Source organism: Haliaeetus albicilla, chromosome 9 (assembly GCF_947461875.1).
Source record: "Haliaeetus albicilla chromosome 9, bHalAlb1.1, whole genome shotgun sequence".
NCBI classification, from domain to species: domain Eukaryota; kingdom Metazoa; phylum Chordata; class Aves; order Accipitriformes; family Accipitridae; genus Haliaeetus; species Haliaeetus albicilla.
Window position 1 is genome coordinate 33,309,060 of NC_091491.1, and position 26,849 is coordinate 33,335,908.

A 26,849-nucleotide genomic window follows, 5' to 3' on the forward strand; every position below is an offset into this window, starting at 1 on the left:
AAAGCCCCTTTGGGAAAGAGACGAGCTGTTGATGGTGGATGGCCTTATGGCAGCTGATCAATGAGGAGGAGACCTGCAGATCTGATGGCTCATGCTTTTTGTCAGCAATAGACCTTTTGCAGGACCCTGTGGTGTAAGACTAAGTTCTCTCATCTCTTTTTGGGAATGGAGGCATCTCACCTTCCAGGGTCAGCTGGAGCAAGATGTGGTCCAATGTTTCCTCCCACCTCTGTTGCCCAGACTGAATCTGTTCTCCCTCTTCCTCCTCTTTCCAGGCTGTGGATCTCCAGCCTGGCATTCCCTTCAGCTCACCCCATCCCCAGGGCAGTATTACAGCCGCAGTCTGGTGTGTGGGATTTTTCATTCTTTTGTTTATCTTGTTAATATTTGTTTGCTCTGAGAATCAGGGCGGTGATGGAGCAGCTTCAGTGTTTACATCTCCTTGGAAATGTGAACTGAGGCTCCCCTGGGTGGCTGTGGAGTTGTCAGGCTATGCCAGGAGCTCATCTTCGTTAAAGCGCTCAGCCTCAAATTAAGAAGACCCCAGAATGGCGTCACTTCTAGGTGGGAAGGAGGAGAAACAAGAAGATTTAATGCACCCGATTGTGGGGAGAGAGCTGTGAGCAGCAGAGGCTGCAGGGTTTTGTCTAACTAGCATGTAGTTGGCTACAACTGCAAATAGGGAATCCAGCCTGAGCCCAGTGGTGCAGAGCAGTGATGCAGGGTGCAGATATTTGTTGCCCTTGTTGGCTTTGTGTATTGCAAATCCAAGAACTGGAGGCATGTGGAGGAACTAAGCAGACTGATGGTGGAAGTATGGCGGTGCATAGATGTGGTACACTCTCTTGGACCTGAGACGCTTTGTGTGGATGTGCCCTTGCTGTGAAGTTTGGAACTATTCTTACCTGCTAACCTTGCCCTCACTAGAGAAGGAAGGTTGGGGGTTTTTTTCCCACAGCGTTGAGTCTTTTTGTTCAATATTTTACAGGTAAGATCTGTGTGCTGGTCAGGAGGGATCTAAGGAAGAGAGCTTAGATCAGTGGCAGTGCTGTGACGCTTGTGAGATTCCTGTTCTCCATCAAGCTAACTGCAGGTTTTTCATGGGGTTTTGAACAGACTTTTAAATTTCTGTCTTTTTTGTTCCCAATCTGTAAATTGGAAATTCTAACAGTGCTCCTGTGCCTTGTCTCATCCACTCGACACTGAGCTTCTTGGGCAAAACATTTTTGTGGATCTTAGCATGACAGAGCTCTCAGTTGCACAGAGGTGCTGCAAGAACAGTACTGTAAATTCTGCTGGGACCTGTGCAGTTGGGAAGGGAACAACTGTGCTGATGGGTCTGTGGTAGTTTGTAGTTTGCTGGGATGTGGGCCTCAGTGACGTGTAGAGTGTTGCCTCCTGCCCAAGTCCATCATGAGAAATGTACTTGTCTCTGGGCAGCATGGATCTTCTTGCCAGCCAGGTTGTGTGCGTGTTTGCCCCGACTGAACTACAGCTTTGACTTTTCATCTGGCCAGGTGACTGGTACAGCTCTGAGGATATTCTTATATCAATTGAAATGTGGTTTCTTTTTACTCATTTTTTGCTTGTAATTGATGCTGCTTGTTTTCTGTCAATCGAAAGGTATTCCCACAGGGGCATGCTAAAGTTTAATTTAAACTTTTCAAAGCAGTTCAGTTAAATGAGTGTAATTTGTGCATCCAGGTAAGTCCTTAGCACCTGGCCTGAAGTTCTGTGTTGTCTTTCCATAAATTCGAGTGCCTGATAGTTTGAATTTCTTCTGTGTGTGGAGAAAGCACTTGGGTGATCATTTTATCTTATCTCCACTTTACTCAGCCACCTCTCCTCTTCCAGGCTGGGGAGCAGAAAGGTCTGCTTCTCCCTGCAAGGGGACCATCCCTCCCTCCCCATCTCACCTACTTGTTCTGCGTTGCTGGGATGGACAGCAGCGATAGCAGCGATTCGAGGTGCAGTGGCAGGATGGTGCTGCTCCTCCCCACTGCTGCTGGTTTCTCCCTCTTGCAGGTCTCGAATCCAATTTTAACTTCAGAGCTGTGGTGAGTGATTCCTAGGTCTCAACTGTCAAGGGAAAATTGGTATCCAACTAATCACTAGCCCGGTATCTAATCCAGACCCGTTTAATTATCACCTGCTCTCCAAAGCCGGGTATGAGCAGTGATTAGGGCAACACTCTGGAGGCAGAACAAAGCGGGCGCTGCTGGAATTCCCAGTGCAGGGGTCAGATGCCGTTGGTATTTGGCGACCTCATCTCCTGCACTTGTGCATGGGGAAATGCGTTGACGGTCACTGAAAGGCTGAGTGATTTATTTTTATTGTAGGGTCTTTTTGAAATTGATGCCAGCAGTGACTGTCCTTCTGGCTGGAAGTGTTTGGAGCTGGGGAAGGGATCCTAAACTTAATAAGCAATGTCAGTCCCTAAGCAGTGGTGAGCCGCTGGCATGGTGCCCCTGCCTTTCCTGCCAGCAGTTTGTAGCGTGAGTTGGGGTAGTTGTTTTATTTTGATTTTTGGAACTTTATTTTTTAAATTTCGAATTGGAAACTCTGCTGTCTGCAGAAGGCCTTTGCCTGTCCCATGCCCCTGGTGGAGAGTGCTTCCATGTCAGTGTGGATTTCATACCGGGAGAGGTTGGCAAGAGGTCTGTGAGCAAAAGAGCCTCCAAAACTGTGCAACTCCCTTGCATGCTCATGTCCTTTGTCATCCTCCTGACCGAGTGACAGCACTGGCCTGGCTGTGAGGTGGCCGTCACTTTTCTTCATCTTCTGGCCACTCCCTGTCCTTTCTGTGCAGAGGGCAGCACTTAGCCATGTGAGAGGCCACAGCACCCCATCTCTTGTGCTCCCTGCTCCCGAGAATGCGTGGTTCCCTTCCTGCTCATGTGAGGTGTGCCGCCCTGGTTAGCTAGGTTCCACTGGAGGTTATTTTTTGGACAGTTTGCGTGTAGGTTACTGCAGCCTGTGCCTCTGTTTCCTTGGCTGCTGAAGATTTGGCAGAGAGCTGCTAACCACTGTCTGCGCTTGTGGTGGGAAGTTCCTGTAATGCTGCCCGTGCTGGGGGGTGGCCCATTGACACTGGAGCTGGTCCTGGCTGTAGCTGCTGCTGGAGGCTGTTTCCAAGTGTCGTGGCGGTGGTGGTGGGGGGCCACAGCAGTGCCAGCGCTGGGGTGCAGATGGAGAGGGTTAGTTGATGGTATTCACTCCTTCCCTGGGTTGTATTGTCTGTGCCTGGCAGTGTGTGTCCTGCTGTTCAGACCCAGCTATTACTGACTCTGTAGGTGTCCGGCTTTCTCTGTTGTGGTTGGAGCTGTGCTCCGAAGGCCACATTGGGTAGCAGTCATAGCCTGGTTTCTTTGCCCAGGGGTGGTGTTCAGAAAGCCAAGTTAGCCAAATCGGGCTGCAGACCAATTTCCCTAAGGCCTTGTCTGTACTATGCAAACAATGAAGCTTTACAACAGCTATTGAACTTGTTTGCAGCTAGAGCTGGTCAGAATTTTTTTTTGACTGAATGTATTTTTTCCCAAAATATGGTGTTATGTTGAAGCCAGCATTTTTCTTGGAGAAGTATTGTTTTCATTTATGTTTTTGATGGGAATGTTTCTTAATTTTAAGCTTCTCTTGTCATCTCTGAAAAAAAAGAGAAAGAAAGGTCAAGAAACCTTTGCCCATCCATGAGAATGCAGCTGTTTTGATGCAGTTACGTGTTTTGAAATCATCTGGAGGACTCTGGTCCTCCAAATTCCTGCACAGAGCAAAAACCTACTTTGACGTCTCAGAAATTGCCATGAAGTAAATCTGTGCACCCTGACTGTCTGTGGTGCAGCTGTGCTCCAGCATGGCTCAGTCTCTGAGGTCAAGGCCAAACACCATTAAAAATGGCTCATAAACCACCATAATATGGGTTGTGACCTGAGCATTGTTTGTTGTTTCGGGATGATAGTGCTGGCCCCACTGCTCAGTCTTCTGGTTCCTGCTGAAATATGACTTTTGAGAGTTTCATCTAGAACTTGGCTATTCCCAAATCCCAGACCTTGGCTCTCCTGCAGGGTCAGTACTGGATCTTCTGGGTGGTGGCATAAGGAGTGATGTTCCTTCCTACGTGGCTATGGTGAGAGCAGGATGGGCAGCTGGGGAGGCAGTGTTTTGTCATGGACTCTCAGAAGGAAGGTGCTGACTTGTAGGGTTGGAGGCAGACGGCCTGTGAGCCCAAAGCCCCTGTGCTCAGAGCACTGAGCCTTCAGTAAGTTGCTGTTCTCCAGCATGCTCCGCTCCTGGCCTTCTTCACCTATGATTTCCCCACCTGGTCTCCGAGCAGGCAGAGACATCTGGGTCTGCAGCCATGTGGCCTGAACTCTTGAAGGTGGAGGTAGTTACCCACCACCGTGTGTTTGGGGATGCTCAGGGAAGAAGGGTGCTGTGAGTATAAGCGAAGAAAATCTCGTTTCCCCCGCAGCTTTTCTGCTGCACAGATGTGTTTGACTTCAGTCCTCTCTCAGGGTGGGCATCAGGTCCTCTATCTAGACTTGAAGGCTGTATATGTAGAGGTGTAGGGAGCATAGTTAGAATTCCTCAAGTCTTTTTGAGCTCATGGTACTTAAAGTGGTGGGGAAGCCTCTTGCACGTCTGCATGGCAGTTGCTGCACTGTTCTGAGCTGAGGGTATCTACTGTAATGAAGTGCTACTCCTCCACCCTTGACTGCATCCAAATAGATATAACAATGTTGTGGTTTAGGAATTTGATCTGTGTAAAAGCCCATGAAGGAGAGCTGGGCTTGCAGAACACAGCATAGACTGTGCCTGCAGGAAATTGCCTTCATGTTGTCGCACCAGCTTTGCATCATGCTGCACATCTGATGAGGCAACAGTCAGGGCTGTGTGTTTTTGGTGTTTCCTATTGATTTCCTCTTCTCCCCATCCCTTGTTTGTTATTCGGAGCTTGCCCTTCTGACCTGTGCTGGATGGATGGTGGTTTTCCAGGAGGGGGATGTGGCACCACGTGGCTGTTACTGTTTGTCCCAGTGGTGCTGGCTTGTTAGGCAGCAGCTGGCAAGTTAAGTAAAACTTAATCCTGCTGGTGACTGCCATTGGAAATTTTTGGACCAAATCCTTTTGTGAATGCTCTTTGGAAGGCGTTGAAGTAAGGTACAAATCTGGGAATTAGTCTAATCTCTGTGACTTTGTCTGCTTTGTCTGTGTGCTTATCTATGTAATGCCATGGTGGCCTTAGGAGAGTATGTTAGCTCTTGGGCCATGAATATCACTGTCTCCAAGGTCTGCGTCAGCTTGCGGAGCTGAAGTATTAGTATCTCCCTGAGCCTCTGCTCTGAAGCTCTTGGTTTCACTTGTTTCCATTGCTGTGTTGTTACTGCTGTAGCACTAACACTGAGCCCATCCAGGAATGGGCTGGAATTCTCTGGAGGCTTTGACAGGCAGAAATGCCTGGTGTTGACCTTCCTGTGCCATGTAATCCTGTATCGCAGTGGAGGGTTGGGACTGTTGTGGTTGTTGTATCAGTTATTTATTAGAGGAGAGGAGCCAGAGGCATTGTTTTTCCAGTCACAGCTAGCTATTGAAGGCAGCAGAAGCAGCATTTGGGTACCCTGCTCCACTAAGTCTTCTGTGTTGGTTATTCCCTCACTGGCACATCTGTCTGTGTGTCTTGCTGGCTAAAATCTGCCATCTTGTAAGAACTGGAGGAAAAGAAGATTTAGTGAGCGGTGACTGAATCGCTGCAGTGGGACTCCGTCCTTCTGGTCCTGGCTAAAGACATAAGCTAAAGAGGGGAAGGCTTTCTCGCATGACTTGGAGCAGAGATCTGTTTCTGGGAGAGCTGGCACTGGCCGCTGCGTGGGAAGGTCTTTCCTCTGCTGGTTTTTGACCTGCCTCTAGGGTTTGGAGAGGAATTTATTTGCTACGTGGCCCCTCTGATCGCTGGCAGCTGTCTCTGTGATAGGCTGGGAATTCAGGGTCTGGGTAACAGAGGCTGTGGGCTTTTCCTTGTTTTCTGATGGCTGGCAGCTCCTGCCATGTACAGGCTGGTTCTGAGGACACTGCGAATCTGCCGGAGGGGTCTGTGTTTTGGGAGCTCTGGCTCCGCATGGATTGTCACAACAGGGAAGCTGTTGCTAGCACAGTAGCCTGCCCGCTCACTGCGCTTCAACTTTTTCCCTCAGCATTGCTCTGACCTACTCTGACCTGCTTGAGATTCATGGTCCTTTTGTGTCTCACCATCTGTGAGCAAATAGGTTGTCCTGTATACACTGCATTGTGCCGCGCTGCCATTGTTGACAACCAGAGCAGTGTCAGAAGTGCTGTGACAAACCTGGCTTTGTGGCCTGACGTGATCAGCAGGACAGGGGCAGGGAGAAGGCTGCTGCTGGGCTGGCCCCAGGGTGCAGCAGCTTCTCAAATTGAAGCTTTTTTCAGAAGCTGTGATGGATATGCAAACTCCATACTTCTGTTTGCATATGGCTAATGAGCTGTCCCAGTTCATTCAGCCCTGCCTAGCTCAACTAGTATTTTAGTGCCATTTGCAGGGAAACTTGCCTGTGGGCCCAGCTGAGGCTGTGCTATACCGGAAGCCCATATAGGGGCTTAATGCAGGAAGTCTTGCCATTGCACTGTGTTAATTTGAATTTTTTCTTACTGGCTTTTGTAGCTCTGAGAAGGGTGGATTTTCGTGGATCTAGCTGCATGGCTGAGTCTCTTATGGCAGACCTCCCAGCTGGTAAATGCACCTTTAGGTCCTGAAGGGGCTCCTGTGAGATGGATTTTCCTTCCAGAGTGAAAATGGTTCATTTCAACTGGGGCCAGAAGGTGGGTTAGTTTGGGAAAACTCTTAAGCTTATTCCCTGCCCAGGCATTCTGGAAGCATCAGAGGAGTTTTGGGGTGGCAACATCTACTGCAGCTTAGGCCCTGTCTGTGTTTCCTTGGGGCAGCTCCGACTTACTGCAGAGGTATGTAACATCTATATCTGGTGTGCACATGGAGTCTGATGTGTCTGAGCTGGGTCAGACTCACACAGCATGTGTCTGTGCTTCTGAATCCCCTGCGCAGAAACACGGGAGCCTACTACAGCAACAGCAGTCTTTTCTTTTATATTGCCAGTGTGGGACAATTTAAAAGTCTTTTGGTGACTTCATATGATGTTACCTTTGGTTGCAGTTGGTACCTGTGCCCTGGTAATAGGAAGCTGCATGGCCCACATGCTCTCCCCTGTAGTGAGATGCATAGTCTCGTGGCGGAGAGTGTGTCTGGCCATGCTGTCTGCAGGGACCAGGTGAGCTCCTGGTCAGTCAACGCATGGTGCTGGCACAAAGTGTTTGCGGTGACTTTACATGTGACTATAGGAGAGGTGCTTCATGGGAATTTAATGTCAGTATCACAGATAACTAGGAAGCTCAGAATCAGGGTCTTCTTGTAACTTGATTTATCAGCAGATCCACAGACATGGGAAGTGGCCCTATTGCAGTAATAACGTTTGACAAGTATCTCTGGGCTGCCGGTGGGAATAGTTAACGTGTAGAGTGACCAGTTCAACACAGTTACTGAGCTCATGGGATATTTACAGACTGCAGACAGCTTGTGCTGCCTTTCACTGCACTCCTCCATCCTTGAAGGACCTGGGAGTTGGCAGCTGTGGTTTTAAGACCCTCCACAAGAGGAACATTTTGCATCATGTGCGATGGTGACTTCTGGAGGTCACTGACTATTATCCAGCCTTTGGTGCAGTTGTCAGAGATGGCAGGTGGGAAGGTTTTGAATAGTGTGTGACAGGGTCAGGCCTGGGAGTTCACAGTGTCAAAGAAAAGCAGCAGCTCTCAGTTGCACTTGGTCCTGCAGAGGTGGGGTACGTTGCTGTAGTAATCCAAAGCACTGTCCTCTTCTAAATTGTGGGGAAACTTACTTTCTTGTTGAAAAGCTTGCTGATTCCTGGTATAGAGGTGAGTCCTGGCAGGATCTGGACTGAGTTCTCTACAGGGCACCTCATGCAGACCTCAGACTAATGCCAGTCATCGCTTATAGCTGGGCTGCTGAAACAGAAGAGCCTGGCTGCTTGCAGAAAACGCCTTCCTTCCAGATTGAGACCATGGCCTGCACCCTGTTTCCATAAATCTCTGACCCTCCTTTGGAGGATTGCTAGGCAGGTGATGGTCTCCTGACTGCCTAGATATTGCTTCGTCCAGTGGACCATCCATCAGGTGTTAGGAGGACTCCTGTGGGCCAGGGCTTTCATAAAGGAAGGAAAAAGTGAGTATTCTTGTTGCTGAGAGTAAACCAGCAGCACGGTGGAGACAGCTCACGTTTTCCCTGCTTCTTGGCTAATTAGATTCCTTTTCATTTACAGTAATTGATTTGCTCCTGCTTTATGGCTGTCATCCACTTTCTGGACCTATAGTTGAGCGGGTTGTGTAGCAGCACATGCTTGGTTTGGTTAGGGCTGGAGCATCTTTTTTGTCTCTTTCTTCCAGCAGTTGAACAGTATTTGCTTGTTTGCTGGGTGATGGCTGGAGGGCAAGGTTGGCTGGCCTGGTAAAGGATGCTTGGTAGGAGATTGCTCATTGTATTGTTCAAGGACTTGGCCCTGCGTCTTGAAGGGAGTTTGGTGAAGATGACTGGTATCAGCTGAAATAAATGAAGTATATAAAAGGCTACTAAAATGTGCTCTATTTGCTGTCTCTCTGTACAGGGAATTTCTTGTTCCATCCCCTGCATGGACACCATCAAAAGCAGGAGACCAGGTGAAACAGCCTTCCTCTACCTTTGATTGGTTTTGTCTACTGGTAGACCTATGTAGGAGCTGATTGTTTAAACCATTGGTTTTCTCCAAGTTCTTCCTGGCTTGCTGACAATTTCCTGAGACTGAAGTGAATATTTCAGGTTGCACCAAAAATTATCCAGGGCCCAAAGGTGAGGAAGAAAAAGAACATGCGTCCCTGTCCTAGCGATGGTCAGAAATGGCTCTTACGAGTGTTCAGACCCCTCATGCTGTTTGTTGTCTCCTGCATTTTAGGACTAGAGGGACATAGTATCATTGTCTACCCTTTTTTCAAGTGCTGGAATAGCTTGGGATTGGGGACAAAGTTCTTTCTTTGCCACCATGCAGCTGTTGTGACTCTGAAAAAGCTCTTCTTTGCGTGAGTCCTTCTCATTGTCTTTGGCAAATGTTTTGTGGTGGAACTTAGTTTTGAGCTTTATTAACTCCCTGGTGGTTTTATAGGGGTTCTCTGAATGTCTTATAGACCTAGTTAGCAGAGATGTTGCTGATGGTAGCCCAGCTGGATGCGAAGAGTAGGTGCAGTCATCTAGAGCCTGTTACGCTTCAAGGCTCCTTCCCACCGGGTAGGAGGTTGGGCTGGTTTCCTTGGGACACTCTTGCCAGTTATTTGTGCTAGGAGAGAGTAATGTGAGCTGGTCAGTGTCTTGAGGGCAGGGCACGTGTGGAGGCTGCTTTGTCATCTCCTGGTGGAGAACTGTCATTAAATACAAATTAATTGTTAACATGATGGGGGAAACGAACCTCACTCCTCCTCCCCACAGCCATCTGCCTCGGTCTGTGCCTTCCCAGACCTGCTCTGGAGGTGGCTGTCCAGCAGAAAGGTGCTCCAAGAGCAAAGGGCTGATGCTGGGCAGGGCTGCTGTGCTGCCAGCCCAGGACAAGGGGGTGCTGGCGAGCAGACTGCTCTGTGGCAGCTCCCTGCTTCCCCAGGTGTGGGAAGTCCAAGCTTTCAGACTTTGTTTCCCACCCTCCCCCTCCTCCCATTTTCCCCCTCTTCTCCTCTCCTTGCTCTCCCGCTGAGTTGATGCTTTTCCAGGAATGAGCTGTACTGCTGGCCCAGCACATTCCACAGCAGCAGCGCTTTCTTGGCAGGAGCCTTGCTTGCTGTTAAGAAAAAGCAGGACTGACTTGGCGTCCCTCAGCTGAGGGCCAGAAAAGGAAGGCCTGGTCCTACCTTCCTCATAGTGCATGCAGAGCCTTCATGGACATCATGGCCCTCTCCCTTGGCTGCTGTGTACATGCTAACATCACACAGTCCCCCCAGCAGCCCTTTACAGCTCTTCACTGTCATCTTAACTGGTGTGAAGTCGCTGGGCATTGCAAGGGAGGCCATTGCTTTTCTAGCCAGCCTAGAAAGGGGTGAGTGACTTCTGTGGAGAGTTACAGGGAGTTCCCTGTGGGGCCCAGACACCTCATCCATAAGCTTCTTGGCAAGGTGGTGTTGCGCCCTTTGTGTTCTGCTACCAGCAGTAGCTGGGTAAACCCCTTTTCCACCTCTCTGCACAGTCCCTTTCTCTCTGTTGTGTTGCAGCTCTGCATTGTGGGCTTTTCCTGCTGTCTGTGTCCAGATGGAGCTAAGTGTCACAGCAGACCAAGCCTCCTCTGGTTTGCTTGCCATCTCTCAACATTAATATGAACCATAGCACCTGCATCAGGATTTCACCGTGTCTCATACATACGTCTCTGTTCGGCTGGGCCTCTTTGGGCCTGTTTCCTATCCCACCTTGAATACAAGCCCAGCTTTTGGTCACTGTTAGATCTGTGGATTTGTCTCAGTTCCCTGAAGGTCATTTCTGCAGATGTTTAACCTCACATCTTTTTCTTGCAATGAGTCCTTGCACTTGTCTTGCATCCTTGTGTTAGGCTGTGCAAGCTCTTGGAGTTGTTGAGGAGCTGAAATTGAGCTACCAGGGTGAAGAGCCTGGCTGGGCTTCTGCTAGGAGTTCCCATTTGTCCTGATTTCCAATTCAAAGAGACTGAAAGTGTCACTGAACCTTCGAGGGCCTGGAGAACACTTCCTTTGATGATGTCTCTAAATGTCCTTCTGGGAGTTGGAAGCATGGCTTGGGCAGGGCTGGATTAATTAGTGTGGAGGTGCCTCCTGCAGTTGGAGGACAGGCCTGTTGGGCTTGTTTGCAGAGCAGTGCTGCAGCCAGATGGTCACTCCGGAGATCAAGGCGGGAGGGGCTGCCGGGGCTCTTGGCTCACTTCTAAATCAAAGTCTGCAGCTTTGCTTTGATAAGTGCTGCTCCTGGGCAGGCCTGTGAGGCCGGGTGGGTCATTCCTGAATGCCATTCCTTTTCCAGTCTTCAGACTAGCTGAACAGGAGGTGTGTCCTCTGTCATCTCCCACCCAGTGATGCCTGTAGGACTGAGCACAGGTCCAGCTGGAGCCAAACATCTCCTGGACGGGGGGGCTGTGGTTTTCCTGGTGTATGTCCAGTAGAGTGATTGCAAATGTGTTGATGAGGCGTTCTTGGGGAAAACAGTTGCCATCTTAGATGTCTGTTCAGCCCCTGCCTGAGTGGCCACGGGGGCAAAGCGCAGCAAGCTGTGGGGCGCACGGGGAGGCTGTGGGGCAGCAGTGGTGAGTGCAGTTGAGGGAGGCTGTAGAGATTACAGCCTGAAAATGAAAGAGGCTGTTCCTGTGCTTTTGCTGATGGGCACGATGTCCCCACTCCTGAGGAGAGCGAGTAGTAGCTTGAAATGGGGTGAGCTGCTCCCCGAGGAATCCTTGTGAAGTTCCCTTGATTTGTTAGGAAAGCAGAGGTGGCCTTTCCCGCTAGAATGCAGAGATGGGTTATTGTTGTGTTAGCAGGACAGCTGGTTTGTGCTTCTTGATTCTTAAAAAAAGGCACAAGGTAAAGATAGTGCTCCAAGGGAGCTCACGTTCACACAGGGTGCAGGGACAGATGGGAGAACAGCAGCTCCTCTGGGGAGGAGGGTCTGACAGAGCTAAACCAACTGCAGATCTGTTTCCCTTTTTACCCTGTGCTACAACATAGAGGAGCAGTGGATAATACCCTGTCTGGGGGCTTGGGAGGGAAATTAAATGGGAGAGCCATGGTCTCTGTTTATACTTGGAGAGCCCTTCTCACCCCAGTGCACCATGCAATTTGTACACTATGTACTCCTCTTCCTTGCACAGGAGGTAAAAATACAGTGAGGAAGACCCGAAGAATGCCCTGGCTTACGGAGACAGACAACTCAAATCCTCTAATCCTGTTTGATGCGTGCTGTTTGCCTGCAAAGCCCAAGGTCTTGCCGATACACGTGTGATCGCTGGCGTGTGTATTCTTTCGTTGGGCCTGTAGCCCTTGGGGGGATTGCATCCCCACGGGAAGCACACGTGTCATGTCTGGGCTTAGTCTAACAGGCGACTATTTCTCATTTGAAATCCCAACTCTGTTGGAGAATTGCCCTGTCCAATTTTCTCTTCTGCTGAAACGGATGCAGAGCTCGTCGCTGTGACCCCAGCATTTGATTTTGCAGAAGAGAGGAGGATTTTGCTCTAGAGCTAGGAGATACTCACATTTGGATAGTAACACATGAAAGTGCTTCCTTTCGCTATGCAGCACTATTAATCTATACAATCATTTGGAGACAAGACATCCCTGCCCTAAGGGGTGTGTACTACAGGTCTTGAAAATGAGATCACATTTCTGGTGTGTAAATCCCTGAAGCTTGTGCTATTGGGTAGAAATGTCTCCTGATGTTTTTTGTTTGGTTTTTTTTTTCTTCTTTTGTGGGCTGTAGGAGATGGGAGCTGTTAAGGTCAGAGGAGTGACCCACCTAATCTGTGCACTTTTGGGAGGTTGTAATAGAAGATTAAGTTTAACATTGAATTTCTGGGCTTTGCAACATTGGAAGAAATGTCGCTGTTCTGTAAAAGGTCTTTCCTCTTAATAATGGAAGTAAATGAAGGAAAAGATCTTTCTTTTTTTCATCTGCTCTACTAGCTTTACATCTTTTTAGTGTGAAATTGTCACTGCTCAGTTGTCTTCTCAATCTTTGCACCTCCCCTAGTAACAGACTCCTTTTCATCCTGGCCGTCAAGCTAACATGCTTGAGGGGTGCCCTCACCTCCCTTCTTGCTACTGACTTCCCCAATGCCAAATTCAGCTTTTCTGATCACTGCCACGTCCCATGATTGCTTCTCTCTGAGTATCCTCCCCGTTGCGAGCCCTGCGACAGACAAGGTGGGGAACGGGACCGCCAGAGACGAGCAGTGATCGCTGCTGCGCTCCAGCCTGCATCTGAGGTTCAAGTCCTCCTGCCAGAGCCTTTGTCCGTGCCTCTTGGATTTCTGCTCTCTCTGGGCTTGCGTTACTCCTTCTGAGTTCTTTGCTGGGACTTTGCTGTGGCTAGCGGGTCCCGCTCAGGAGAGACCAGAGCTGGCTGAAGCTAGAAACTCCCTTGTATCCGCAGCCTCGCCCGGGCTGGAGGCCACCAAGGGGAAACGGGGAGGCTGGGAGCACAGCAGCTGCGCTGGTAACGTCTGCGCAGCCCGGGGTCTCTGACACGGCGCAGCCGCCTCCGAGGCTTGGGTTTTATGGCCTCCTTTCTCTCCTGTGCGCGCTCTCTTGTTCCCCACCTTCCCTTCATTCCTAGGATGTGACTCTGTGATATAAAATACCCTCCAATTTCCTGAGCCGGGCTGGGACTCCCTGGAGAAGGCAGCGTCTGCCCGCCTGTCCCTCGCCCGCCTCTGCGTCCTTGTTCCAGGCTGCCAGCTGCTCCTGCCGGTGGGGAGCAGGAGGGAAGCTGGGAGCGTGGCATCTTCCCAGGCCGTGGGGAGAGGGTCTGCCGGCTCTTCCGGAGAAGCCGGCGAGAGGGTAGGGATGGAGCCAGGGTTGGAGATGGATTTCCTCCGCTTCCCTCCCTGCTGCTGGGGCTGCCCCTTCCCCTCCCCCAGCTGCATGGGAGCAGATGTGCTGCTTGTGTCAGCCCTGGCAGCCCCCTTTGCACACCCCAGCCGGGCTCCTGCGGCAGCCAGAGCCTTGTCCCCTCCTCCTCCCCCCCGGCTTGGCCCCGTGTCGCTGGGGATGGCGGTTGAATCATCCGCCCACTCGGCCTGCCTCCCCTGTAACCCTCCCTCCCTCCTTCCTCCCTCCTTCCTCCCTCCCGCAGGTCTCTTTGTTGGAAAATTCAAGGCAGATGAGTGCCGGGGAGCGCTGGGCCTGCGGGCCAGGCGCCGAGCCTGCAAGCTTGGCCGTAGCGTGTCTGCTGGCCCCGGGGACGGGACGGGGGCCGGCGAGCACCTGGTCTGCAGGGCGATTCTCCGTGCAGAGCAGCAGCACCGAGGGGGATGGACCCACGCTCGCCTGGGCCTGGGCATGGCTCGGGCTGCCTCTCTGTAGAAGGGGGTTTTCCTGGCCACCGTGCCCAGCCCCTGGCAAGGGCTTTAAACATGGGAAAATCTGAAACTGGGCAGCCCTGATGGACAGTAAACTAAAAGCTAGTGCCTCTGAAATCAGCCTTGGGCAGATGTTTTCCCTGGGCTGTGGTGGCTCCTGCCAAAAGGAGGGGCTTTTAGAGAACCAAGAGAGCCTGAGTTCCTTCTGGGTCTGCTCTTTCGGGATTCCCGGGTTCAGACCCCATCAGCTGGGGGCTCTTCCCAGCACATTCACAGGATGGTTTTCCCTCCCAGCACATCCACAGGACAGTTTCATCTCATGGCTGCCTCCCCATGCAACTGTGGAGGAGAAACGTGGCACTGCTCACAGCTCCCCCAGAGGCTGCTTGGTTGGTGGCTTCTGACGTGAACCTGCGGTCTTGTTCGAGTGAGAAGTGTGACTTGAAGAGAGTGGTGAGAGGTGGGGGGAGGAAGGCTACAGCTTGGGGCTGAGGCTGGAGAGGAATGCAGGGCACAAATAGCTGCGACGGTGCAAGGGGTGACAGATGTGAGCAGGACTGCAGAGATATTCCTGCTCGGCATGTGCCTGACTCCAGCACTATCAGTTTTTGCTCCGTAGAGTCTAAATATATAAACCATTGTGCTCTGGCATCTGGGTGATAAATAGTGATAAATAATGTAGTGGCTGGGGAAGGAGAAAACTGCTCCAGGGTGGAGCTGACCCCTGGGATGTCTGGGGCAGCAGCAGGGTAATAGGAGCGATGAGGGACCAGCTCTCAGGACAGAGAGAGCTTGTTCTCCATCGGGTATGGCAGTTGAGGTGGGCGGGGGGTCTTGGGTGTTGGTTTCCTCTGTCCCCACTGAAAGTGGAATAGTTCATTTGTGCTTATCAGTTGGTCACCTTGACCCTGCAAATATATCACACTGTCCCTTCACCCACAGCCAGGGCTCTGTCCCTGAGCAGGCAGCACGCAGCACTGAAAATTGGCTCTGCCTGAAGTTCTCTCTAGGAATTGGATGAAGTCCAGGCTGCTGGCGACAGTATAAATGGATGCTAGTGCAGCCAGGCCAGGGTGCATGCGTGTGTATGTGTGTGCACTTGGAAGTGAGGCGATGACAACTTGCCTGCATTGGAAAGAGTTGGCGTGGGCACCAAAGGGGACGGGTCCTGGGAAAGACTGCCTGTTTGACACTCATCCTGGACTGCAGGGCCTTTGGGCAGAGGCTGGCACAGGGCATGCTGAAGAAGTATTAAGCCAGCAGGGTTTTAATCCATCCTCACTGCTCCTTTCCTGCTTTTTCCTGCTTCTCCATCTGTGCAAGAGGAATTAACGCACATCCTGGGAGTGGATTAGACTGCTCAAACCGTGACGTCTTCATCTGTGCCTTCTGGGGATGGGTAGCAGTTGTCCAGTCCCTTTGCTGGCTCTCCAGTTTGGGCAAGGATCGTGAGTGCCAGCTGCCAGCAAAAACGCGGCAATATGCTGCCTTTCACCCCGTGGGACAGCTCTTTGCTGAGCGTGCGTGACACTGGAGCAACCAGCACGGCTGGCAGGGTGGAGCGAGCCTGCTCCCCAGGTTTTGGTCTTCCAGCACTGTTCATTTGCCTTCTGCTGATGCCTTGCGATGTTGGCGAGCCTTGCCGTCCTATTTTCAGTGACGGCTTGGGCAGCTGTTGGCGCACCAGCAAGCACAGCCGTGAGCCCAGAGTACCTGTTTCTCTGAGCCCCAACGTGCTGCGACTCGATGGCAGTGCCTGGACTGCATGGCAGTCTGGGGCAATGGGTCACAGCTCTGCGTCCCATTCTTGCATCCTCTTCGATTCTCCGTGAGTTGGGGACTGGCTTGGGGACCCTTCAGAGCTGTTGATGGGATCCCACCTCTGTGTACTTTGTTACTTATAAACTACTTCTTTTTAATACATAATTTCCCTTGGTTTCACATTTGTTCTTTTTCTGTTGGATCCTTCTCCCTCCTCAACAATTTATTCACAGTTTTTAGTTACTACGTTATTTTTTTAAGCACAATATATGTCAAGCTACCTTAGATATAGCTTGGAAAGGGAAATTAATATCACAGACTACTTGTAAGATATCTTTGTATTAGAGTGCTTAAAATGTTGTTATTGAGTAGAAAAGACAATGAGCTTGTTAAAGCCTATTTTGCCATTAAATTTGATTTATCAAAGATGATATTAATTTAATCTGGTGAATTTACAAGTTGTTTTGATTACTTTTTCCACAGTGACTCTGCATTTAAGTGCCCAGTGATATTTAAAATAGAAGGAATAAATTTTCTCTCCAAAGAAAACTGATGGTTTTACTGTTGGGGGGGGGGGAAAATTATCAGTGCTCCCTCCACTATGAAGACTGATAATAATGTAGCTGTTTGTGTAATGTGGGAACATGACATTGTGGCATAACTATAAAGCTTGAAGTGATGTTGAAATATTATGTACATAATTAAAAAGCAACAGTAACATTTGTGAGGCAGCTTGTTTAATGTATTTCACTTTCATCTATTAGAAATCTCTGGCATAGGTTGTGATTCTTTCAGATCATTATAAAGATGTTTAAATTATGTATTTCTTTAGAAACAAGCGAACTGGTGGAAATATGCATCTGATTTTTTTTTTTTTTTTTTCACTGATTAAAATGTGAATTGGGCGATAAAACAGCTGGATGCACACGGGAGAGCGTGTTCTGCCCTTGTCTTCTCCCCTCCAGCCTGCCAGTCGTGGCTGTGGGCATAGGAAGCTGTAGCCTGGCAGCAGGAGGGAGCTGCCGGTGCTTTCCCTGCCCCATTCCCAAGCCTGGGCTGCCTGTTGTTGGGTGCAAACTCCTGCCTGGGAAAGCCTCCTTTTCCTCTGAAGTCCTGGACCCAGCTCTGACTGTCTCCTCTCCCCTCTGCAGGGTGGTGAAAGAAGAGATCTCAGATGACAATGCCAAGCTTCCCTGCTTCAACGGCCGGGTGGTGTCGTGGGTAAGCAAGCGCCTTGCTTCGGTATCTTGCTGCCTGTTTCTGCCCTCTCTGAAAACCACCATTTGGTTGCATAGTGCCAACTAAGGCACGGGGACTGCTCTGTACTATCGGCGTGCTGACTGCTAACGAAGCTGATGAGCTGGATTACCATGCTCCAGTCCCTCAGCTGGAGAGGGGGCTGTGTGGTGCTGGGTCCCCCATGCTGGGGAAGATGCGGGATGCCTCTGTGGAGAGCTCGCGGTAACTGATGCCTGGCAGAGGTGGTGGTCCCGGCCTGTCCGCAGTGTAACCCATGTGCCCCTATGGCAGGGTCAGCTTTCCAAGGGAAGTCCCGCTCCGGTGACTGGCGCAAAGGGCTTAAGTGACTTTAGTGCTGGTGAAGTGGACTGGATTTGACTGCCCTGAAGACTAAAGGTACTGCCTGGGCAGCTGCAGGACAAGCTTCTCCCGCCATGCCGTGCCATGCACATGCTCTGTCCCCTGCCCGCATGCCTGCATCTGCCCCCAAGGGGACCCTCTATTTGTGGGGGGAGAGGGTATTTAGTCTCCATAGCCCATCATCCCTGTTTCCCCTCTGCTGAGCTGCAGTTTGTGCTGATGGGGGTGCGTGGATCTACATCAGGAGCAGAACCAAGACCCAAGCGCCTTTTTCCAGAGGCCACCAAATAGCACCTGAACAGTGAAAATCCTCAGCAAATCAGGCTAGGTGGGACCTAATGCTTCTTCTATCCCTGCACCAAACAGCTAGGCCTCAGCTGAGGGGCCATGAAGCGACTGTGTTTTGGGAGGGAGGGTGGGGGTGGCAGGACCGGTCGGGTGCCCTGCTGCCAGACTGGCTCCCGCTGGGATGCTGGCCAGGGGAGCAGCGCGCAGGCTGGGGTCCTGCCTGCACCCCGCACTGCACCGGGAGGAGAGGGTGCACTGGGTTCCCACACAAAGAGCAGGCAGCCGGACGCCTGCCGTCCTCCCTCTAGCGGTTAGCTGGGCCCTTTGGAAAACAGCCTGTCCGGCTCTTGGCCACCATCCCTGCTGCTGCTGCATCTGCCCTGAGACATCTCCCCACCACTCCCTTTCCAGCTGCCTTTTGTTTTCACCTGCTCTATGGGGATTCCCAAAGTCTCTGAACCCTTTCTATTGCTCTTTTTTTTTTACCTTGTGTACTTTTCCTTGTGGTCCACGCATCCACGCAGCTGCTGGCTTTCCTTGTAGAGCCTCTCTGGTTGCTCAGTGTGAGTGGCACGGAGCTGGTGCAGCTCCGTCTGGTGTGACCAGGGCATCGTGCTGCTGCTCTGGTGTGCTGGCTCCTTGTGGAGAACTTGTGCCTGGAGTTAGCACTACTACCAGCCCTTGTGCACAAAGGGTGACAGCAATCTCGGAGACCTTTATGCACAGCTGATGATCCCTTTTTCTATCTCTGCTGAGAGTCTTCTTGTCCATGGGTGGTTTGGGGGCTTGTGGGGGGAGCACTTGCTTTGCTGCTTCTGCCAGACAGGCTGGGATGAGGCTATTTTAGGAACTTGGTACTAATTTTAGCTAGAGGGAAAGACGGGGGCTTGGATCCAAGTGAGTATTTCCTGAGAGTGCAAGAGGCAGGAAAAGTGCAGGGTGGTTATCAAAACCTTCCCTGGAGGAAATCCCAGCCCTGGGAGTGATAGAGGAAGGCAGCATCAGTCCCCCTGCTCTGGAACACCCCCTCTCCTTTCCTTCTCACTGCTGTTTGACAGCTGCCTGTAGCTAGTTCCCTCTGTCCAGATATATTTGCCTGGTTTTGCCTCAAGATCTTCAGGCATAGAGCATTATAAGACTTTTCCCTAGGCAATGCTGGCCACTTCCAGCATCTCTTCTCCCCTGTGCTCCCAGGCAGTGGCTGCCAGAGCAGGGATGTGGCCCTCAGGGAGTGGGATGTGTCCTGGGAAGACAAGTCACCAGGAAGGTGCCTGGAGCAGAGCCCAACATGTGCCTGGGGCTTATTGGAGGGAGGGAAGCTGAGCTGAGTGTGAGACCAGAGCTGGTTAGGCAGTTGTGAGAGCAGGAGCCATTGGGCTTGTCCTGGGGCTTGTGGGACAGGCTCTGCAGCTTTTGACGCCCCAGGGTGTTCTCTGCCCTGTCTGCTGCCTTGGCTGTGGCTTTTTCAGGGCTGCTCTGTCTTCCTTGCCCTGGCTGCATCCCTGTCTCTGTTCCCAGTGCCTCCCTGGCAGCAGACCTCTGTCCCCCTGCCCTAATGATAATCTGTGGGGCCCATCCCCCCCTTCATCATGGTTTCCCCAGTTCTTGAAGGTGGGCAGGGCACAGCTCTGTGTTTCATCAGTGATGCTGGGAAGTGCTCAAGACCTGTGTAAATAGGCTGTGCCTCCAGCACCTGGGTTGGCATCTGCTCCTGCCTCCATGCAGATGTGGTCCCTTCACCAGTAAGCAGCAGAGCTGCCGCTGCATTTACATTAGTCATTATGGTTTAGGCAGCAGCTATCAGCTCCTTTCCAGCCCATGTTTCATGATCCTTCTGTCCTGACCCACAGTGGGGCATCCCTCACCTCTGTTAGGTCAGATGTCTCCTGTGATGGCTGATGGCTTGGCAGTTGGTTCAAGTACACAAGCTGAGGCTTGACCCATCCTGGTCTCCTCACCTCCCTGGACTGGCTCCAGGCTGACCCATAGCCTGTTTTGTCTGGGGTGGATCAAGGCACTGGGCCCTGCGGTTGCTCCCTGACACTGGGAGAGCGCCAACCCCCCTGCTTGCCCATGCCATGCAGGGGACAGGGATGGGGCAGACGTGAAAAGCACGGAAGGTCCTTAAGAAGGAAATTGATCTTCCCTTGCTTGTGAGCTGTAGCCTGTCCCTGGGAACTTGGTCCCTGGCCAAGGTGGGGGCTCCTTTCTGGGCCCTGTCACGTCTGCTCTGGGGGTCCCTGAATGTCTCTTGCAAGGAGAAGGCTTTTTATTGCTTTCCTGCCCGGCCCTATTGGGATTAGCCCTGCTCAGTGCAGCTTGAAAGCAGGGAGAGCGCAAATCTGCATAGGGAGCAACGTTGGGGAAATGACTTTCCATTGAGTTCATTTGGGCTATACTCTGTTTCATCCCACTGGCAAGCCTGTTCCTTCCAGGAGAGGCTCCACCTCATTCCCTGAGCCCTAAAATTGGTGGTTTATCTTGGAGCCAGAGGCACAGATGTAGGTGTGCCTGGGCTGCCCCAAAGCATGGATGGTATAAAGAGTTCCCGGGGTTTGACCCTTTCCTGGATTTCTGTGCTGGGGAAACTGTTGAGCTTCCCAGAGGTTGGGTGGAGGTTATGCCCAAGCCAATTAGCTGGGCCCAACCTGAAAGTTTGCAAAGTATGTGTGGAAGCCAGAAAAAGAGCATGTTGAAGTCTGTTTCAAAGCCAGCCTCAGCTGTGAGCTCTGTTACCCTCAGCTCCCATGGGCTGTGAAGGTGAAGGTCCTGCTGGGTCCCACAGCTTGAAGGCAAAGGTGTAGAGATTGGTAAAATTGAGAAAAGGGAGGACTGGTAGCTGCCTCTTCTGATGCAAGAAGAACTAGGGGAATCCACTCCTTGCTACAGGACATGTGCTAAAGGTTACCTGAGTGTAAAAACTGTGCGGCATGGGTGTGCAGATGATGTCAGAGTCTCCAAGCAGGGCTGTCAGCCACCCCGACTTCACCGCTGGGTCAGGAATTCCTGAGCCACAAATAGCCGGCGTCTGGGAAGGCGTTGAGGGGGAATGTTGCTACATGCTTGGCCTGTTCCATACCCGCTCCTGGGCATCTGCTGTTGTCCACCGTCAGAGATGAAATCCTGGGCCAGGCAGGCTTTTGGCCAGCTCGTTTGGCCACTCTTCTAAACGTTTTCCTAGTATCTTAGCAATTTCGTTCTGTCTCTTGTCCCTCCAGCTGGTGTCTGCAGAGGGTTCCCATTCAGATGCTGGCTCAGTCTGTGCTGATAACCAAACAGAGCTGCCGCCCTCCATGGAGCGCACGGGAGGAATTGGAGACTCCAGGCCCCCCTCTTTCCAGTAAGTTACCTGGAAACCTATCCTGTTTTCCAAGGGACCCACAGTGATTTTGTTGTAAATCCAGACCAGGGGCTGGGACACTCCCATCCAAATTGGCAGGGATCATAGCCAGCCAGAGGGGAGGAGGATGGGGCTGGGAGCAGATTCTAAGTGGAGCTGCATTATTCAGCAAGCAAGGGCATGCTGAAAATAGTGCAGGGAAGTTGGCAAAGAGCTGGCGCAGCTTCCCCCAGTTCTTTGCCTCGCTCTCATAGATGTGCTATGGTTGTTCCCCACCACCTCTGCTCCTTTCCCTCAAGAAGGAGGCAGCTGATGGCAGGAGGCTTGTGCTGGCTAGTGCAGAGGTAGAGAGCACGCTTAAGTCATTCCCTGTTGGACATATTTGTTCCTTTTGTCTCATTACAGTCCTAACACCGGGGGTAGTCGGGAAAACTTGGACAATGAGACAGAGACAGACTCGGTGGTGTCGTCGCAAAGGGAACGACCTCGTCGGAAAGATGGGCCTGAGCACGGTGAGCATTGGTAACATGGCAAGAGCTCTGCAAGGCATGGCTGGGGCACCAGCTGTAGACGTGGGGCAGCTCTGTCTGCTCTGCAGAACCTTCCCAGCTCAGAAGGGCTGTTCAGTGGTCTGAGGCCGTAGCCTCACATTGGAGGCAGGAGCTAACCCATGTTGCGTCACAGCTTGGTGATGAAATCTTTGGGGGCAAAGGAGATGTCTACTGTAGAAGCCTCAAGAGTGGAAAAGAGAGGCAGCAGTGCCTCAGTCCTTCTTAGTTGAAAAGCAGAGTGTGCTATAGCCTTAGCACTCTGTGCTGCTCCTTGGTCTGCCAAGAAACCAGCTGTAACAGTCTTCTGTGGCTTTAGCAGCATTGTTCCTAGTAGCCCATCAGCCTCTTCCCCATCCTCTAGTGGAGCAGAAGATGTATCCCACAGAAGATGGATCTGATCCCAGGGTGGACTCAGAGCCAGCCAGCACTAGATAGGGTTGTCTGACGGCCAGATTAATTCCGAGAAGGTTGTTGTGAGCCCTGCATGGGGAAAGGAGGTGTTTATCTGTAGCGTGTCTGAAGTATACTGAGCCTTGTCTTTCCGTAGCACCCAGGGTGAATGGTACAGTGAAGGGAGAGCGGCGCCGAGACCTGGGTGGGTACGAGAGCTCCTCCACGCTTATGAGCAGTGAGCTGGAGACCACCAGCTTCTTCGATTCAGATGAAGATGACTCCACCAGCAGGTAGGAAAGCTTAGGTCCTGGAGGAACACTGGCTTCCCGCTCCCTCTGCGCACAGAGAGATGCCTTTGCAGGGCACAGTAATCCTGGGCTGCAGGGTCCTTGCTCAGACCTGCCTCTGTCTCAAGTCTCGCGCATCAGCACCCTCTGCTATTGTCTTTCCCCCACGTACATGTTCTGCCCCTGCAATCATCTATTCCCTGTGCAATTTCTGTGGCTTGCTTGCTGCCAGAGCCACCACCCTGGAAGCAGAAGAGCTGACTCTCGCTTTTGCCTCTAGGTTTAGCAGTTCAACAGAGCAAAGCAGTGCTTCCCGTCTAATGAGGAGGCACAAGCGACGCCGGCGGAAACAGAAGGCTCCACGCATTGAGCGGGTACTCAGGGGTTGGGTGTCCTGGGGAGGGCAGTGCTGGGCAAGGCAGGCTGCCTGGTGGATCTCTCCACTCAGTGCTCCAGGGCTGATCAGGGATTTGGGTGTTTGCTGTGAGCACAGCTGGGGACACGTGGTGTCCAAGTGCTCAGACTTCATAAAGTGCTGTAAACCTTTCTCAAGCCAATGTAGCCTCAAGAGCTGGGACCACAGACCTTGTCCTGGCTGTGGAGAGGTCATAAGGAGTGTGGCTGATGCCCTCTGGCTTTGCAAAACTCTGGCATAAGGCTGGAGTTGTGGGTGGTGGCTGTGGTCCCACAGGGAGTGGCAGGGAGCACAAGTGGAGGGGGCCTGGGGCTGGGAATGTTACTGTGGCCCAGGAGGACATCTTATGTTTCACTTATGTTGCAGTCATCGTCCTTCAGCAGCATCACAGACTCCACCATGTCCCTGAACATCATCACAGTCACACTGAACATGGGTGAGTGAGAGGTGTGCATGGAGCCTGCAGTCCTTCCAGAGTGAGGTTGAGTGGTGGAGAGGGAACTGGGGAGGGGGCAAAGAGAACACGTAGCGGGGAGTGAGGAGATGGATTCTGTAGGAAAGTGGCTTGTCTTGAAGCCTCTCAAGAGTTACTCTGCATCCCAGGACATGTCTCTGGGACAGGGGAGCTAGCACATGGTTTGTCTGAGGTTAGGGCTGCTTGTGCCTGCTGCTTCATGGTGTCTTACTTCTTTCTCTTTCCATCCCTGCAGAGAAATACAACTTCCTGGGTATTTCTATTGTGGGACAGAGCAATGAGCGCGGGGATGGAGGCATTTACATTGGCTCTATCATGAAGGGCGGCGCTGTGGCAGCTGATGGCAGGATTGAGCCAGGAGACATGCTCTTGCAGGTACTTCACGCCCACATACCTCCATCTTTGGGCCTGGGAAAGCAGTAAGAAAAGACCCAGAAGCCTCCCTGCGCACTTTGGCAGGCTAAACCCAGGAAGCTGCGCTTGGAAGAGGGAAGCTGAGTCACTGCTGAGCTGAGAGGGGAGCTCAGCCTCTGGTCACATCTCTGGGACTCACCTCTTTGCGTTGTTTGCAGGTAAATGACATCAACTTTGAGAACATGAGCAACGATGATGCTGTGCGGGTGCTGAGGGAGATTGTGCACAAGCCGGGGTAAGTACTCAGGTTGTTCCTTACCTGCATGGGCAGCTGCACAGTGTGTGCTTGGGGGCGTGTGAGTTGTGTCTTCCAGCCACCTCTACCAGTGGCTCTGCAGAAGCTCAGAACTTATGTTTTTGGTGTTGCTTTGACTCCTGGGTTTTCATGCCCAAAGCAAGAATTGCAGCCAGCAGCATGGTGGTGAACTGGGGTCTGTGCCCTTTTTTTGTGGGGATGCCATGTCGTTAGGGTCATCGGCAACCCTCAGCAGGGTCACATCATTTTGTCCATGCCACTAAGGAAATCCATAGCTGGAGGGGGACAAGGGCAATTCACTAGCATCCTCCCATCACACAGGGGTTTGTGCCACTGAGCTCTTGTTCTAACTCTCACCTTTTTGTTGCAGGCCCATCACCCTGACGGTGGCGAAGTGCTGGGACCCAAGCCCCCGGGGCTGCTTCTCGTTACCCAGGAGTAAGTGGATAGCTGACCCACCCTTAACGCTGGTGCCCAGCTCATGTGAGAGCCCTGCCTTAAGCACTTACTTGGTTGTTGTCTTGTTCCTCCCCTGTGTGTGTGACTCCATGTGGCACTGAATTGGGGTTCAATGGGGTTTCAGCTCTCCTGTTAGGAGACTGCTATTTCCTATTCCCAGGCCAAAATGCCCATAAGCCCAGCCCTCCTTCCCACATCACGCTGGGGACGCGTTTCACTGGGGCAGGGGGGTCACTTGCTCGGGGCGCCAGAGGAAAGAGAAACCCCCCCTTGAGCCATAGGGGGATCTCTCCCTCTGCACCTCTCCTGCTGACCCTCCCTCTCTTCTTTCTCTCCCAGTTGCTCCCCAGCGGATCTGGGCTGGGCCAGACTCTCCATGCTCCGATCCGGGTGAGTCCCGGCAGATGCTGGGGATGGAATGGGCTGCGCTGAGTCCCTGTCCCTCCCCAGAGGTTGATTTGATGAGGGGATAATTTCTTATAGCTACTGACTGACTCTTTCTTCAATGCAGGTGAGCCCATCCGGCCCATCGACCCGGCAGCCTGGGTGTCTCACACGGCAGCGATGACTGGCACCTACCCAGCGTACGGTATGAGTCCATCCATGAGCACAATCACTTCCACCAGCTCCTCCATCACCAGCTCCATCCCAGAGACCGAACGTAAGTCCTTGTGCCTCCGTGCTCCACCCGCTGCACGGCTTCCTCACCTTCACTGTGCTGTAATGGGAGCAATACATCTGCTTGGGGACAGCTGGGATGGGCAAGATCTGTCCTGCCAAGGGACTAGGAGGGAGGCAGCTCTCACCAGGCAGGTGCTTGGATCAATGGGAGTTCTGCCTGGGTCAATTAATACCACATTTTTCAGCCTTCTATATAAGGAGAGTAGAAGAGCCTGGGCGCAATCCAGGAGCTATGGCAGGTGCAGAGGCAAAGGCTCAGAGCAGTCAGGGATTAGCGGCTAAGAGTGCCAGACCAGAGGGATTCAGCTTGTCCCTGGAGCAATTGCCCTCCCAAACAGCAGATAGGGCAGGATGAAAGCAGCTGGGAGCAGAGAGCCTTGCAGTGGAGCGGGGTCCTGCTGAGCACAGGGCTCTTTTGGTTGCTTTCTGAAGGTTTTGGGTGATTCTAGTATACAGAGCCCTGAAGCAAGGGTCTGGAGAGCTCAGACGGGGCAAAAAGCCAGGAGTTTGTTGTGAGTTTGTGAGGAGCAGAGAATTCTCTTGCTGGGCTGTGTGGGCTCATTTGGCAGCTTTTGTATCTCAGCTGCTTGGGATTGGCTGGAAGGAAGGAGACTCTAGCCTGGGGTTTGCACAAGAGGAAATGGCTGATGTGTTGAAGGATAACATCGGAAGGCTGGAAGGGGGGTTACACAGCATGCGCCCCAAGGCTGGCTGCGATGTATTGTTCCCTGGCCCATTGCTCCTGTGTGTGATGCTTCCATGTAGCCCTGTTGTCTTTTCTGTCCTCTCTCATCTCTGCCTCCCTTCATCCACACCACAGGCCTCGATGACTTTCACCTGTCCATCCACAGCGACATGGCCACCATTGTCAAAGCCATGGCCTCACCAGAGTCAGGCCTGGAGGTGCGTGACCGCATGTGGCTGAAGATCACCATCCCCAATGCCTTCATTGGTAAGAGACTGTGCTGTCTGCAGCAGAGGCAGGGACTGGGGAATGGGTGGCCTGTTTTCCAAGCAGATGCCCAAGGGACCATCTCTGTCACTGTAAGCTAACTGTTGACCAGGCCAGAGTCACAAATTGAACCTTTGGCTGTGCAGTCCCTTTTCACCTTTTGGCCCATTTCGTCTTGGCTCCAGTGTGGCCCACTGCCTCAAGGGCCACTGTCTTACTCTCTCTTGCTGTATTTAACTCTGACGTTTGGTGGCAGGTTCGGATGTGGTGGATTGGCTCTATCACCATGTGGAGGGTTTTACAGACCGTCGTGAATCCCGCAAATATGCTAGCAATCTGCTGAAGGCTGGCTACATCCGACATACCGTGAACAAGATTACCTTCTCGGAGCAGTGCTATTACATCTTCGGGGACCTCTGTGGAAGTATGGCACTTGGCGTGGGCGGGAGGGTGAGAATGGAGGGGTAGAGGTCCTGCAGAGTGCTGCTGACACCATGGGGACATAGCTACAGCTATTGCCATCAGGCTGGGCCCCTTGTTCTACAAACCCTTTTAGAGAGTGATGAAGAATATCCCAGCTCCCTTGTCATGCTGCTGGGGTGGTGACATTGGAAACAGTGTTGACAATGTCACTTACTATGATCTTTTCTCCTAAGCAGCCATAGTGGAGTCTTAGTCTTTACTGACTTTGTCTCCAGGCTCTGAACTTCCAGTGCTCACAAGGGGGTGGTGCTCAGACAACTGGGTTCTGCTCAGATAAGAGGGATGGGAAGTAATTGGCAGGGTGAGCTGTAGCTCTGAGGTGGTCCTTTCCCACCAAGCTTGTCT

General features: G+C 51.9%; 1 protein-coding gene across 6 annotated transcripts in view; it reads left to right on the forward strand.

Annotated features, from left to right (window-relative positions):
• The window catches only part of DVL3 (dishevelled segment polarity protein 3), a 33,504-nt gene that overhangs the window by 3,592 nt on the left and 3,063 nt on the right, over nt 1–26,849 (forward strand). For 2 of the 6 annotated variants that reach the window (XM_069792541.1, XM_069792542.1), the window contains exons 2-14: nt 17,063–17,132; nt 21,017–21,138; nt 21,544–21,650; nt 22,237–22,372; nt 22,650–22,743; nt 23,151–23,220; nt 23,495–23,634; nt 23,832–23,908; nt 24,300–24,367; nt 24,728–24,778; nt 24,900–25,049; nt 25,890–26,021; nt 26,278–26,445. In XM_069792541.1, coding sequence (XP_069648642.1) covers nt 17,063–17,132; nt 21,017–21,138; nt 21,544–21,650; nt 22,237–22,372; nt 22,650–22,743; nt 23,151–23,220; nt 23,495–23,634; nt 23,832–23,908; nt 24,300–24,367; nt 24,728–24,778; nt 24,900–25,049; nt 25,890–26,021; nt 26,278–26,445 — 1,385 coding nt within the window. Of the gene's footprint in view, nt 1–17,062; nt 17,133–17,457; nt 17,547–21,016; nt 21,139–21,543; nt 21,651–22,236; nt 22,373–22,649; nt 22,744–23,150; nt 23,221–23,494; nt 23,635–23,831; nt 23,909–24,299; nt 24,413–24,727; nt 24,779–24,899; nt 25,050–25,889; nt 26,022–26,277; nt 26,446–26,849 lie in introns of those variants that run through there. The other 4 variants (XM_069792544.1, XM_069792543.1, XM_069792540.1 and 1 more) reach the window with 3 other exon arrangements.